Source organism: Scyliorhinus torazame, chromosome 16, assembly GCF_047496885.1.
Source record: "Scyliorhinus torazame isolate Kashiwa2021f chromosome 16, sScyTor2.1, whole genome shotgun sequence".
Lineage (NCBI taxonomy): Eukaryota > Metazoa > Chordata > Chondrichthyes > Carcharhiniformes > Scyliorhinidae > Scyliorhinus > Scyliorhinus torazame.
Window position 1 is genome coordinate 11984242 of NC_092722.1, and position 14786 is coordinate 11999027.

The window sequence follows — 14786 nt, forward strand, 5'->3', positions numbered from 1 at the left end:
GGAGTTCACCTGACCCACAACTTTTAATAGATTGTGGTATGGGGAGCACACGGCCCACTCTACAGGTGTGGTACAGCAGAAATGGAAAAGTATTTTTTAAAGCAAAACAATGTTTATTCTATGAACTAAGGTTAACCTTTTTAAAACATACAGTGAACATCTTAGCAACCATCAATTCAAATACAAACCCCAAAGAATACAACACTAATTAATCCTTTAAGCTTTCCTTTTCACATCCATATGACTGAAAACACCTTTTACCAGAAGCATATCAGGTTAAAGTCACTACTGTTATTAGTTTTAAATCACCAGGATCGATTTACAGCCTTTAGATTACAGAGAGAGATTCATGCACCTTCTGGCTGTGACTGCAGCTATCCAGCGCTGAAAACAAAACTAAAACACACCCTGCAGCCTGCTCAAAAACAAAAGTAAAAAGCTGACAGGCAGCCCAGCTCCACCCATTCTCTGACATCACTGCAGTAGTGTAAACACATTTCTTAAAGGTACTCTCACTACAGATATTTATATACACACCCATTTATAAACACCCATTTCTTAAAGGTACTCTCACATGACACTATAAACATAGTGCAAAAGCCGTCTCCCTCCTTTTCAGGTCCCACCTTTATTAACCCCCTACTAAAAGCTAAACTATCCCCAGCCGTTCCCCCTCTCCATTCTGCTGACGATTAATTTTCCGCGAAGAAGTCGAACGATTGCCACCTCCGGGCGAACCCTAACAGTGACCCTCTCAAGGCGAACTTGATTTTCTCCAGACAGAGAAAGCTAGCCATGTCCGATAGCCAGGTCTCCGACTTCGGGGGCTTTGAGTCCCTCCATGCTAATAGTATCCATCTCCGGGCTACCAGGGAAGCAAAGGCCAGAACGTCTGCCTCTTTCTCCTCCTGGATTCCCGGGTCTTCCGACACCCCGAAAATTGCCACCTCTGGACTCAGCGCCAATCTTGTTTTTAACACCGGACATGACTGGACATGACATCTGCAAACCCCTGCCAAAATCCCCTAAGCTTCGGACATGCCCAGAACATGTGGACATGGTTTGCTGGTCCTCCTGCACATTTTGTACACCTGTCTTCCACCCCAAAGAATCTGCTCATCCAGGCCACTGTCATGTGGGCCCAGTGAATAACCTTAAATTGTATCAGGCTGAGCCTGGCACATGTTGCGGACGCGTTGACTCTACTCAACAAGTCCGCCGATAGACCATCCTCTATCTCTCCTCTGCCCATAGACCATCCTCTATCTCTCCTCCCAGCTCCTCCTCCCACTTGCGCTTCAGCTCCTCGGTCTGCGACCCCATAAGTTCCTTGTAAATGTCAGAGACACTCCCTTCTCCTACCCACCCTTGGAAACTACCCTGTCCCGAATCCTCCTACTGTATCAGGGGCCTGATACAGTAACCTGACCCAGTCAATGAAGCCCCGCCCAAATCCGACCCATCCCAGTACCTCCCACAGATAATCCCATTCTACCCAGTCAAGAGCCTTTTCTGCATTCATTGCGATCAGTACCTCACCTCCCTACCTTCCGGGGGCATCATGATCACGTTTAACAACCTTCTTACATTGGCCACAAACTGCCTACCCTTAACAAACCCCGTCTGGTCCTCCCCAATAACGTCCGGAACACAATCCTCGATCCTGGAGGACAGAATTTAGGCTAGCAGTTTGACGTCCACATTCAACAGGAATATCGGCCTGTAGGACCCACAGCTCCGAGTTCTTGGCCCGCTTCAGAATCAGCGAAAACGTGGCCTGTGACATCGTTGGGGGCAGCACCCCTCTTTCCCTTGCCTCATTGAACATCCTCATCAACACCGGCCCCAATATCCCAGAGAACGTTTTATAAAACTCCACTGGGTACCCGTCCGGCCCCGGGGCTTTACCCGCCTGCATGGCCTTCAGACCCTCCACTATCTCTTCCAACCCGATCGGAGCCCCCAGCCCTTCTACCAGCTCCCCATCCACCTTTGGGAAATTCAGCACCCCCAAGAAATGCCTCATCCCCCCCCCCGTAGGGGGTTCCGACCTATACAGCCTACTGCAGAAATCCCTAAACACCTTATTCACCCCTGCTGAATCTCCAACCTGGTTCCCATCTCCGTCATTTACTTTCCCTATCTCCCTAGCTGCCTCCCGCTTCCTAAGCTGCTGTACAAGCATTCTGCTGGCCTTCTCTCCATGTCCATAGATCGCCCCCCTCGCCTTTCTCAGCTACTCCACCGCCCTCTCTGTGGTTAACAAGCTGAACTCCGCCTGTAGCCTCCGCCGTTCCCTTAAAAGCCCTGCCTCTGGGGTCTCCGCATACCTCCTATCAATCTGTAGTATCTCCTTAACCAGTCGGTCCGTCTCTGCCCTGTCTACCTTCTCCCTATGGGCCCGTATCGAGATCAGCTCCCCTTTGAACACCGCCTTCAGTGCTTCCCAGTCCACTGCTGCTGAAATTTCCCCCGTGTCGTTGACCTGCAGGTAGCTCTGAATACATTTCCTCAGCCGCTCGCACACCCCTTCGTCAGCCAAAAGTCCCACATCTAACCTCCATTGCGGGCGCTGTTACTGTCTTTACCAACCTGCAGGTCAACCCAGTGTGGTGCATGGTCTGAGATTGTGATCGCCGAGTACCCCATGTTCACCACCCCTGCCAGTAAGGCCCTGCTCAAAATGAAGAAATCAATCCGGGAGTACACTTCATGCACGTGTGAGGAGAAGGAGAACTCCTTCAGCCTCGGCTGCCCAAATCACCATGGATCCAGCCCCCTCCCCATCTGCTCCATGAACCCTTTTAGTTCCTTTGCCATTGCTGGCACCCTGCCTGTTTTTGAGCTTGACCGGTCCAAGCCAGGGTCCATAACTGTGTTGACGTCCCCTCCCGTGACCAACCTGTGCGAGTCCAGGTTCGGTATCTTCCCCAGCATCCTCTTTATAAACTCCACATCATCCCAATTTGGCACATACACATTTACTAATACCACCCGCACGCCCTCCAGTTTCCCACTGACCATAATGTACCGACCTCCCACATCCGAGACTATTCTACACGCCTCAAACACCACCCACTTATTGATCAGGATCGCAATCCCTCCAGTCTTTGAATCCAGTCCCGAGTGAAAGACCTGACAGACCCAGCCTTTCCTCAATCTAATCTGGTCCGTTACTCTAAGGTGCGTCTCCTGCAACATTACCACGTCCCCCCCACTGCTTCTGTGGGCTAGCCAACCAGCTAGCTTGGTGGCACCGATCCCTGACGCTGGATAGTCTCCAACCTATTGTTCTCTCCCTCCCCTCCCCCCGCTCATACAAACATTCTCCAACATCGAACAATCCCCACACAATTGCTCGACAGAAAAACACCAAAATCTAAACAAGCATAACCTCCATCCCCCAGCAGTGCAAATGAAAACCTTAACTCACTCAGCTCTGCCACTGGTCCCAAATCAATACAGAAGGCATTACAAACAGCTTCCACAAAACAAAAAACTTTTTTTTAAAAGAACAGAGAAACAAAAAGACAAAAAAAACCATGAACATTGCAGCAAAGTTCAAAAGTTCTCAGTCTACCACCAGTCCTTTCCTTTTCACGAAGTCCAGCGCGTCCTCGGGCGACTCGAAATAAAAGTGCTGTTCCTCGTGCGTGACCCAGAGACGGGCAGGATACAACAGTCCGAACTTCACCTTTTTCCTAAAAAGGATCGACCTAATCTGGTTGAAGCCTGCTCTTCTCCTGGCCACCTCCACACTCAGGTCCTGGTAGACCCACAGGATACTGTTGTCCCACTTACAGCTCCGTGTCTGCTTGGCCCACTGTAGAATGCGCTCCTTATCCAACTCCCTGTGGAGTCTCACCACCATTGCCCTCGGGGGGTCTCCCATTCGCGGCTTCCTCGCGAGTGCTCTGTGAGTTCTGTCCACCTCCAAGGGTCGGGAGAATGCCCCATCCCCCAGCAGCTTCTCAAACATGTCCACGATATAAGCCCCAGCGTCCGCTCCTTCGGACTCCTCCGGGAGCCCAACTATTCTCAAGTTCTGCCGGCGGGACCTATTCGCTAGGTCCTCCACCTTTTCCAGGAGCTTCTTCTACTGGTCTCTCAGCATCCCCACCTCCAGCTCCACCGCAGTCTGATGCTCCTCCTGCTCAGCCAGCGCCTTCTCCACCTTCTGGATTGCCCGCCCGATCCTGGGCGTCCAATCTATGCTCCAGCCGTTCAATCGACTCTTTTATCAGGTCCCAGCAGTCCCGTTTCTGCTGAGCAAAGCCTTCCTGAAACCTTGCATCAGCTGCTCCGTTGACCGCTGGGTCGACAAACCAGAGGTCCGGTCCTCCGCCATGCTGTCTCCTGCTGCAGCTTCAGCCCAAGCCTTCTCTGCCTTTCTGTTTCTGCCTTTACGAGCACTTCTAGTCCTTCTCTCCATGCACCAATGTGGGAATTCAGTACACAATTGCCTCTGTCTTCAGTTTTACAGTTCCAGTCCGGTAGAAAATCGGCAGAAAAGGTCCAAAAGTCTGATCCGAGCGGGAGCCACCAAATGTGCGACTTACTCCTTCATAGCCGCCACCGGAAGTCCCCTTCTCCCTAGTGATTTAATTACATGGTGGTTTTAATCATTGAAAAATGTAGGGCTGTATTCCGAAGCCTCCCAACTGGTGGATGCGACACGGCAGCACTCGGAAAACTGTGGGGAATGCCCTCATCACCAATTCCCTGCCTTCCCGATTCCTGTTGCCATGGCAATCTCTCCGGGTGTCTGACTGAGCAACTGGATAGGGATACCAACTCTGGTTGGGCACATCCCTACAGGCCTCCTCACATGATGACTCCAATCACCCCATCCAGCCAAACCATCTTTAGTTCATTGATGGGATGTGCGTGTTGTTGGCGAGACCAACATTTGTTGCCCTTGAGAAGGTGGTGGTGGGCTGCCATCATCTTGATGTTTTCGTAAACCAATCAATAGAAGAGCTCGAAGCCATTAATTTTTCAGAAAACACCCCCCTTTTTAGAATGTCCCTGTGATATTTCTTCACCTGTTTTTAAAAATTCATTTACGGGATGTGGGCGTCGCTGGTTAAGCCAGCATTTATTGCCCATCCCTAGTTGCCCTTCAGAAGGTCGCGGTGAGTTCCCTTCTTGAACCGCTGCAGTCCTTGAGGTGTAGGTACACCCACAGTGCTGTTAGGGAGCGAGTTCCATGATGTTGCCTCAGCGACAGTGAAGGAACGGCGATATTTCCAAGTCAGGGCGGTGAGTGACTTGGAGGGGAACCTCCAAGTGGTGGGGTTCCCAAGTATCTGCTGCTCTTGTCCTTCTACATGGAAGTCGTCATGGGTTTGGAAGGTGCTGTCTAAGTGTCTAAGGAACACTGATGAGTCACTGCAGTGCATCTTGTAGATGGTGCACATGGCTGGCACTGTTTGTCGGTGGTGAGGGTTTGGATGTTTGTGGAAGGGGGAGCAATCAAGCGGGCTGCTTTGTCCTAGATGGTGTGGAGCTTCTTGAGTGTTGTAGGAGCTGCACTCATCCAGGCAAGTGGAGAGTATTCCATCACACTCCTGACTTGTGCCTTATAGATGGTGGACAGTCTTTGGGTGGGGGGGGGGGGGGGGGGAGACGTGCTTGTCCTGGTAGCCACAATATTAATGTGGCTAGTCCAGTTCAGTTATTGATCAATGGTAGGATGTTGATTGTGGGGGATTCAGCGATGGTAATGCCATTGAATGTGAAGGGGCGGTGGTTAGAATCTCTTTTTTTTTAAATTTAGAGTACCCAATTCATTTTTTCCAAGTAAGGGGCAATTTAGCGTGGCCAATCCACCTATACTGCATGTCTTTGGGTTGTGGGGGTGAAACTGATGCAAACACGGGGAGAATGTGCAAACTCCACACGGACAGTGACCCAGAGCCAGGATCGAACATGGGACCTCGGCGCCATGAGACAGCAGTGCTAACCACTGTGCCACCGTGCTGCCCGGTTAGATTCTCTCTTGTAGGGGTTGGTCATTGCCTGGCACTTGTGTGTGTGGTGCGAATGTGTAACTTGCCACTTGTCAGCCCAAGCCTGGATATTGTCCAGTTCTTGCTGCATTTGGACATGGGCTGCTTCATTATCTGAGGAGTCGCGAATGGTGCTGAACATTGTGTAGTCATCCGCAAACATCCCCACTTCTGACCTTATGATGGAAGGGAGGTCATTGCTGAGGCAGCTGAAGATGGTTGGGCCGAGGACACTACCCTGAGGAGTTCAGGGTTGTGTCCTTGCCTGCAGCTGTGTCCTGAAGATGAATTCTCAATTCCTTGAAGACTCCAGGGCAATCCTGAAAGGTTGGCAACACAGCAGCCGAAACTGATACAGGCCCCGGGTCTACCTCAGCTAGGACAGGAATCGAACACCGTACTGTTGGCTCCACCATAATATTGCTGAGTGAGGGCTTTGTCAGAGGAAGAATTATAACCTCTTGATGCCGTTGGATCTGAATAGATAGAAGTGGGAAGCATTGTGCGCACGTGTGTGCTTTAACATTTTTAAACACTACTAAGTTTGTGTTTATCTGTGTGGGGCCCGGGACAGACACAGATACAGCAGGTCTCCCCTTGCCCAGGCTCCACTCTCCTACTGAATAAACTTATCAGAAATACATTGGTATCTCTGGAAGAAACTTCAAGGAATTCAGTAAGTGGCACATTATACAACTTTTTTGTGTGTCTTCAGTCTAAACTCACACTGGCATTCATTAATGACTAATTAATGAATGTGTTCTCATTCATTATCATTTAATTAGTACCCCGGGGTAATTAGTAAGGGAAATGGGTCCAGTTCCAGAAATTGCTGCTGCCAGTTCCAAGCTGCTATGGTTGGTAAGTGTTAGAGTGTCAGTTTTGCGTGTGCTTATACTTATTTTAGTATCAAATTGGCACGGTCTTATCTCAAAAATCCCGTCAATCTTTCTCACCAGCTTTGGAACCTCAGCCCCTAGCAACAAGGATGGCGAAAGCTGATCTTCAGCCAACCTTTATAGTAAGGCTATGTCTTGAGCTGGGTGGCTCAAGCAGGTGACTGCACGGTCCCTGGCCAAGAGGATGCTGGGTTTGATCACAGGTTTGTGAGGAGTTAAAAATAGAAACATGCCGGAAATACTAGGCATGTCAGACAGCATCTGTGGAGGGAGAGTCCGAGCTAACGAGTGTGCCAAGAATGACACTAACAACCAATTTAAGATAATTGGCCAGGCTTGCTATATTCAAGCGCAGGGATCTGCCCTCTGCAAGGAAAAGGACCACGTCCAGGCATTGCACTATTTTTCGATGTCAGCAAAAGTGTGGGGGAACAGTAGTTTCTAATGTCTTCCCCATGGCAAAGCCTCAACCAATCAGAGTTGACTTGCTAACCAATCAGCATCCTTTTGTCGTCCATTATAAATTGTTGCTCCCTTTGAAATTTGGTATTCTTGCATCTGAATACATGTGAGACAAAAAGCTTCGACAGCATCCCTCTTTCTTCAACAACACTAGAGTTAACGTTTCAGGTCGGTGATCCTTCCGATTGAAAGATCGCCTGACCTGAAACATTAATCCTGTCTCTCTTCACAGATGCTACCTGGCCTGCTAAGTATTTCCGGCATTTTCTGTTTTTATTTCAGATTTCCGTCACCCCCAAATGTTTTCTTCTGTACAGATTCATTGGTTTCTGTTGGGTTAGCGCTTTGCCAATGCCTGGGGTCCCCCCTATCAACAGCAAAAAAAATAATCAACCAGTGTTCTCGGCTCCTGATCGCTGTCTGGTGAGTCCCTTGTTGGGGAAGCTCTGGACATCAGGCGCCAGGGATTGGGGGTTGACAGCGATACTGCTTTGTGGTCAGCTAGCCTACTGATGTTCCTTGTCGAGTGTCACGTGTGAGGCGTTGGAGGACAGCTGGCCACCCAATGGACTTCAGGGAGAAACAGAATTCTTAGTAATCGACTGGGGAGAAAAAACAAGAGGCTATTTATTATTCCTTGCTAAACTAGCTTGCTGCGGAATCCATCGAAAATAAAAGTTGTATCACACTTGTACACCAAGGCCCAAGTGGCTTGCAATGTGCTGAACTACCCGAGTGATAATAATGGCAGTAGTATATCATCATAACAGGATCTATCAGCCTAATTCCCTGTAGTGCACCTAATAATGTGGGGTCTACCACTCCTTCGGCAGCCCCTGTTAAAATGGCTCCCTGAGCTCAGTGACTAAAAGCCTACTTGTTAAACTCTTGACAACTAATGGGCCCCATATTAAAAACATAATTTACAAAAATGGTCAAACTATAGATGGTGCTTTTAAGTTTTACTGCAGAGTTATTTATGCTGCTCGCCGCTGTCAAACAGAGTTCTCCGTTTGTGACATCAGAAGCCACACGCTTGCTGTCGCTAGAATCCTTTTGACACATTTAGCTCAGCTTCTTGAGCTAATGATGCGGAATAGCTCATTGGGGAATGGGGCAAAAACATTCAATTTTGGAAGCGGAATTTCGTGCGTGTCTTGCCACTTGAGTAACTTAAAGTTAGGGGGTTCTGCAAGGGGCATTGTAGCACGACGAGGAACTTACTAAAACAAACAGTGGGATCTCCGTAACCACGGACATGACCTCCTTTTACCCCGCCCCCTCCCAATTGTATTTTTGAAAAACTGGCAGGGAAGTGCGAGGTCTTGATTGTTGATCTTATACCTGAGTGCGGGAATGGAAACAAAAATCAGTACAAATAACAAAAGAAATGTGAGGTAGTTTTATTCACTAAAGAAAAGGTATGGGGCATAAATGACAGAAATAACTTTTGTATTGAGTTAGTCTCACAGAAATCTTTCCTGTGACAATTTTGGTGAGTAATTGAACAATTGGATAATGGAGGTTCCACTATAAATTGTAAAATCTTTGCTGTTATTTCTCTTGGAATATAGTGGGAAACAAATCCCAGCGTCATAATTCTACCTTCAAATTCCTTGCTTTCTTTGGGTGGGTTTATTCCTGCTGAACATTCTAATTTAATACCAAACCCATGTGGCCTGGTACGAATTTCAGATTTATGAGTCTGAATGCGGTGGACAATTCACCGTAACCATTGTGTACTTTTGGTACCTATAAATTATAGTTGGACGAGGAACCTTTCCTCAGAAATTAAGATCCAGAAAATTTAGGCTTAGATAAAACCCTGCTCGTTTCTTTCTGTTGTTGGCATGCCAGCGTTTTAAAAGTGTTTAAAAACTCTCACAGTATTGGCTCTCTCAAAGCGATTTTATTTTTGCGGGAGGAAGAATAATTTTTTCTCTGCAGATTTCTTAAATGTTCGTGAGTGCGAAGAATCGCTCAAATTTGGAATCCTATTCAGAGGCTAGCCCCGTTCCTGAAAGTCATCTTTTGATTTCCTAAATTGTCGGAAAAACATAACTAAATTGACCCCGTCTCTGCAGCTTTTAATGATGTTCCATCCATTTTCTTGCCACTTTGCTAATCTTATATTTCAAATCGTATTAAAGTGCATTGTCCCCTCTTCATGTTACCGGAGCCTTACAGTCGTGAAGTCCTGTTGCGTAAATGTTAATCATATTTTAGTTCAGATTATTTCTCTCTCATTTTTGAAGGTTTTTCAGTGCTGGGGTTTTTTAATTCATAAGATATCGGAGGTAGGGAATATAGCTTTTACGATTTAACCAATTGTTCTTGACACTATATTTCTACATCTACATGTTTGTGCATGCACATGTTTCCCTGCCGTCCTCTCTGGTTTTGATATAGGAACTTGTTCATTTGCAAAGTGTGCACTGAATTTCCTGGGTTATCGCAGTCATCAGAATTGTGTGCGTTTGGTCCTTTGGCACCGTACCCAAGTGGTTGGTTGCCGCTTGTCGGCAGAGGCGGTGAGCATCGGCAGGCTATTTGGCCACGTGTGGCATCGTGGCTGGTTCTCCGTTGCCTTTGCCCAAGCCCCCAAAGCGAACGCACTTCCCAGCAAAGGTTAATGGGAATCCTTGCAGATTTATTTCTCCCCTTCCACCACCACCACCGCCATCACTGGCCTCGGTCTAAGAGCGCTCGAGGACAATTACAGTGCTGCCTACTGAGCTGCTTGAGGCTAAGTCAGCACAAGCCAGGGATCGAAGCTGCTGTGTCTTTTCTTTCTCCCAGTGATTGTAACACTTAACTTTGAAGGCGAGCAAGAAGGGCTGGTGTGGATTTAATAAGTGATCTGTAGCATTCTGAATTCATCAGTCAGGAGGAATGAACGCTGCTGCATGTGGGCTGACTCCTCAGTTTGCCTAATAAGCACCTGACAGCTGAAAATTTGTTGTTTGAAATGCGCACACTCTGCTGCTTCCTGTTCGTATGCAGCATCATGCTTTCAGTCTCACCAGCGATATTAGGGACATATTGATTTTAAATCTGTTCAGTGTATGCTGTAATTGTATATTAGAAACTGGCGTCGAGGTTGAGAGAGAGAGAGGGAGAGAGAGCCACAGATGCAAGGGCACAAAACCCAGAGAGAGGAAAGTGAGGACCTTGGGGGTTCGAAGGGTGAAGCTCGAAGGTAGAACTAAAGTAACGGGGACTCACAAAGGGTTTTAGAACAACGAGAGGAGATCTTAGCAACATGAGAAAGGGGGGAAAGGAAGCAGAATAGAGGAAGGAAATTAGTAAGGAAGCTTCTGAAAACAATCTTGAGAACGCACGGGTATAATTGGCAGTGTGGGCTATTTGTGAAGACTGACTGGTGCCCCCGTTCTGCGTGCGTGTTGCTCAGCCCGTATTGAAGTATTTTATCCAGACAAATAGCAAACAAGGTCAGTTTTTGCGTGAGCTTCGGTTTCTCTCAACCTCCGTGATTTAGAGAGCTCTGGTGCGAGGGCGCAGGGATTAATTAGCTGAGGAAAGGGGGGGATAAAAAAACAAGTTTGCAACAGCGGACAAATGATAATGCAGGAAGGGAGAATTTTTTTTTTTTTTTAAAACAAGTAGATTTTGTGATGAATTTTTAAACTATTGATAAACAAACATTGCAAAACGGCAAAGGCCGTATCAAATTAAGTGACGATCTAAGAGAAAGTATAATGTTCATTCTTTGGTCTCTCTTTGTTTCTCCCCACAGATGACATTTTAGGAAAGAGGAGAGTATGTTCACCCAACAACAATAGTGATTGTCTGGAAATCAAGAGGCAAAGAAGTGAGTCACCAAAGGGTAGGTTTGTAATTTTGAAAAAAAAGGGTTATCGAGGAGCAGAATCGCTGTCCTGTACTTTTTCTGGGGTAACATTTTCAACGTAATTGCGCCCCCCCCCCTCCATTCAGTCCTTTCATTCCTCCCTTTTCACTGCTGAGGGTCCAGCCCATGCTGACCTCTACCCACTTCCTTGAGAACCGCACAGAGGGCCACCTCTCTATGCTGGAAAATGCCCACAGCTGTGAGTGGGGACTCGGGCACATAGACCCGGGCGCCATCCTGGCACTGTTGACTAGAGTTTGTATTAGGATAGCAGAGAAGAGTTGATGGATTGTGGAAACGCCACGGCCTTCCTGGCCCGTGATGTTCATTGGTCCCAGTTGATCGCCATGGAAACGATTCTGAGATTGGTCCGTTTTCAATTGGCGGCCACGCTTTCACACGGGGCTGAGGCAGCCCTAACGTGCCCGACCAAACTATTTTTGTTTGCATCAGTCTGGAACTCTGGATGCAATGCTGGGCGGGATCCCGGGCGGGATCCCGCCCCCACCCGCCGCGTGTTTCTCGCAGCAGGCCCTTATCTTCCCACCGCTTGTCAGTGGGATTCCCATTGAAGCCACCCCACACCGGCGGGAAACCCTTGAGCCGGGGGGGGGGGGGCGTTGCCAGAGGGAAAAGAGAATCTCAATAGCCGGAGAGTTCCGGCCGCTGTTTCTGTCGGCCATTATGGCGAGAAGTTTTTATCGTTGTAAACGAGTAGTCAACACTGTATTTAAAGACGCTAGCTAGTCCTGAGTTTGTGGTAACTGGTCTGATGTTGGACCCGTTTAAATTCGTCTTGTCCTGATATTTAAATCTCTCTGCCCCACAAAGATTGGCTGTAACGTAGCTGGATTGTTGGCCATGGCATTTTCCATTGATGGTCATTGTTAGGAATGGAAATGGACACTTTTAACATAACTGGAACTTTATTTGTGTTTGTGTAATGGGCCTCTGCTCTGAACTGGTGGAAACGTGGTCCCTTATTCTTTGTTAAATTAATGAGTCGATCGTTATGAACAACTGGAGCAATGACCAAACATAGCATTGGAGCAGTACCGTGCTCAGAACTTTACATAAAGAGAGTGGGTCAATGGGGGAACATAGAACAAATGGCCCTGTGAGCCTACTCTGTCATTCAGCACAATCTTGGTTGATCTTACCTCCACTTCCTCTCACTTCCCTTATCTCTTGATTCGCCGAAAGACCAAACCTCCGTCTATCTCAACCGTAAATATATTGAAAAATTGGGCATCCGCAGCCGTCCAGGTTAAAGAATTGCACAGATTTACAAGCCCCTGAGTGAAGAAATGTCTCCTCACCTCAGTCCTAAATGATTGACCCTTATCCTGAGACTGAGATTCCCCAGCCAGGGGACACAACGTCTCAATGCCAATCTTGTTAATCCCCTTCAGAATCTGGTATGTTTCAATGATACACACCTCTCGTTCCTCTAAACCCCAGAGAGGATAGGCCCAATTGAGACAACCTCTCATCCCAGGCACCAATCAAGTGAACCTTCCCCGTACCACCTCCAACGCAAGTATATTCTTCCTCAAATATGGGGAGCAAATAAAAACCATTGCCGGAAGAGGGAGGTGTTACCCTCCGTGTACTTTGTCTCTTCGCTTTGTTTTTTTTTTTCTCTGACGCCCTTAATCACAACAGTGCTGTTCACCCATGGTCCTAGAACCTGCCGAGAACAGAGGTCACCATTGGTGGTGGAAGAGTGGGTATCTTCGTGATGTTGTGTGCAGGAGCCTCAGAACGGAGGGGGGAGGGTTAGAGAAATGAGTGATGATCCGCACGTTTTTAAAATAAACTTGTGCAAGCTCGCTCAGAACAAAATACTGAGCGATTGACTGAATTTCAGAATGTTGCTTAGTGACCATCAGCCAGAAGGTGTAGTTGCTGTCTTGCTTCGGAACATTTTCAAAGGATGTGGCACCAAACTCCCAACGTGTAGTGCCTGACTGCAAACAATAGAGGAAAGCAATACTGGAGCAAGAAAGGAAGCCAACTGGAAGAGTTCTATCCACAGGGTATCAGACAAGTGGAATAAATTACCAGGGAAGGCAGGGGAAGTAAAAAGGGATTCAAGAAGCAGGTTGATGTGTTTCTGGGGATTGACGGATATGGTGAGAAGTCACATAAATAGTAGCGCTGTTCTACAATGGTCTCTCCTCTTCCCAGTTAATTATAAATAAAAAATATACTAGAATGGAGCCTTGGAGGTGAAATGCTGGATTGATTTACCGGAAAATAAACATTCAATGTTGAAGTAGAGGATATGGAGAAATAAAGTGAGACCAAACGGGTCTTCATTATCTCTAATTCTCTTGCCACATTTTAATATGATGTAGTTTATTGTGAGGATGTTGATCTGCCTGCCATGCTGGCTGGTCCTTTGGTAAAGGTAGCCAGCCAGCATGGTTCTAGGTTGGTTTACTTAGAAGATCTGCTGTGGAGGGATGAGGGTGGAGTTGAAGGGAACTGTGAGTGCTTTCAGCCGGGTGGGGGCCGAACTGGGTCCAAATCCGCCAGAACTCAGGAGGGTTTGAAAATGAAGGGCGAGGCGAGGTGGGTGGGGGCTGCCAGCGGGAAAAGAGAATCTCAATAACCGGAGAGTTCCGGCCGCTGTTTCTGTCGGTCATTATGGCGAGAAGTTTTTATCGTTGTAAAGGAGTAGTCAACGCTGTATTTAAACACGCTAGCTAGTCCTGAGTTTGTAGTACTGGTTGATCCACTATCAATTACGACGAGACGAGAGTAGAATGTAATCGAGGCTTTGTTACACAGAGATGTGTGGCCTCCTACAGCAGCTTAAGAAATGGCTGCTGTTCGGAGAGCACACACATTTATACTCCCCCTCTTGGGCGGAGTCAGTAGGCTGGGATCTACCCCCGTACCTGTAGTACAGGGGCCTTACCGTAATACCCATATATACAATATAATACAACAGTGGTGACTACCACACTGGTCTGATGTTGGACCAGTTTAAAAGTTGTCACTTTCTTCACTTGAGCGTTGCGGACAGTTGGAATTTCCTACCACACAGGGTTGTGGAGGCTCCATCGATGGGGGTATATTTGAAACTGGAGATAGGCAGAATTTTGATCTCTCAGGGGATCAAGGACCATGGGGCGAGGTGGGAATGTGGAATTCAGGCAGATCAGCCATGGTCGTATCGAATGGTGGGGTAGGCCTGCAGGGCAACAATATCTGATACAGATCTGTAGGATACTGGTTGTTTTTATTTCTTATGATCCGTTCCCAGTCCTTTATCACTAACTACCGCTGAAGAGTACAGTAGAATCCAACGGGTGAGAAATACTCATCGGACGCACGGTAGGATACAAAGAAAGAGATTTGTTAATGTAGACTACTAGCTCCCAGGCTCAAAGAGTCAACCTCACAAACCTGGACCCAGACCGGGGATTTTATCCTGTGGAGCCTTCCCTGTTAAGGAGGAAGCTCTGCCCCCATTTACTGGGAGGGTTCATACTCGTTATGAGTTCATGGGAATCGGATGGTGCACACTCCCTT

General features: G+C 47.6%; 1 protein-coding gene across 13 annotated transcripts in view; it reads left to right on the plus strand.

Annotated features, from left to right (window-relative positions):
- samd11 (sterile alpha motif domain containing 11) overlaps positions 1–14786 on the plus strand; it is a 311850-nt gene that overhangs the window by 181999 nt on the left and 115065 nt on the right. For 12 of the 13 annotated variants that reach the window (XM_072477949.1, XM_072477943.1, XM_072477947.1 and 9 more), the window contains one exon: positions 11130–11219. In XM_072477949.1, coding sequence (XP_072334050.1) covers positions 11130–11219 — 90 coding nt within the window. The remainder of the gene's footprint in view (positions 1–11129; positions 11220–14786) is intronic. The other variant, XM_072477944.1, reaches the window with a different exon arrangement.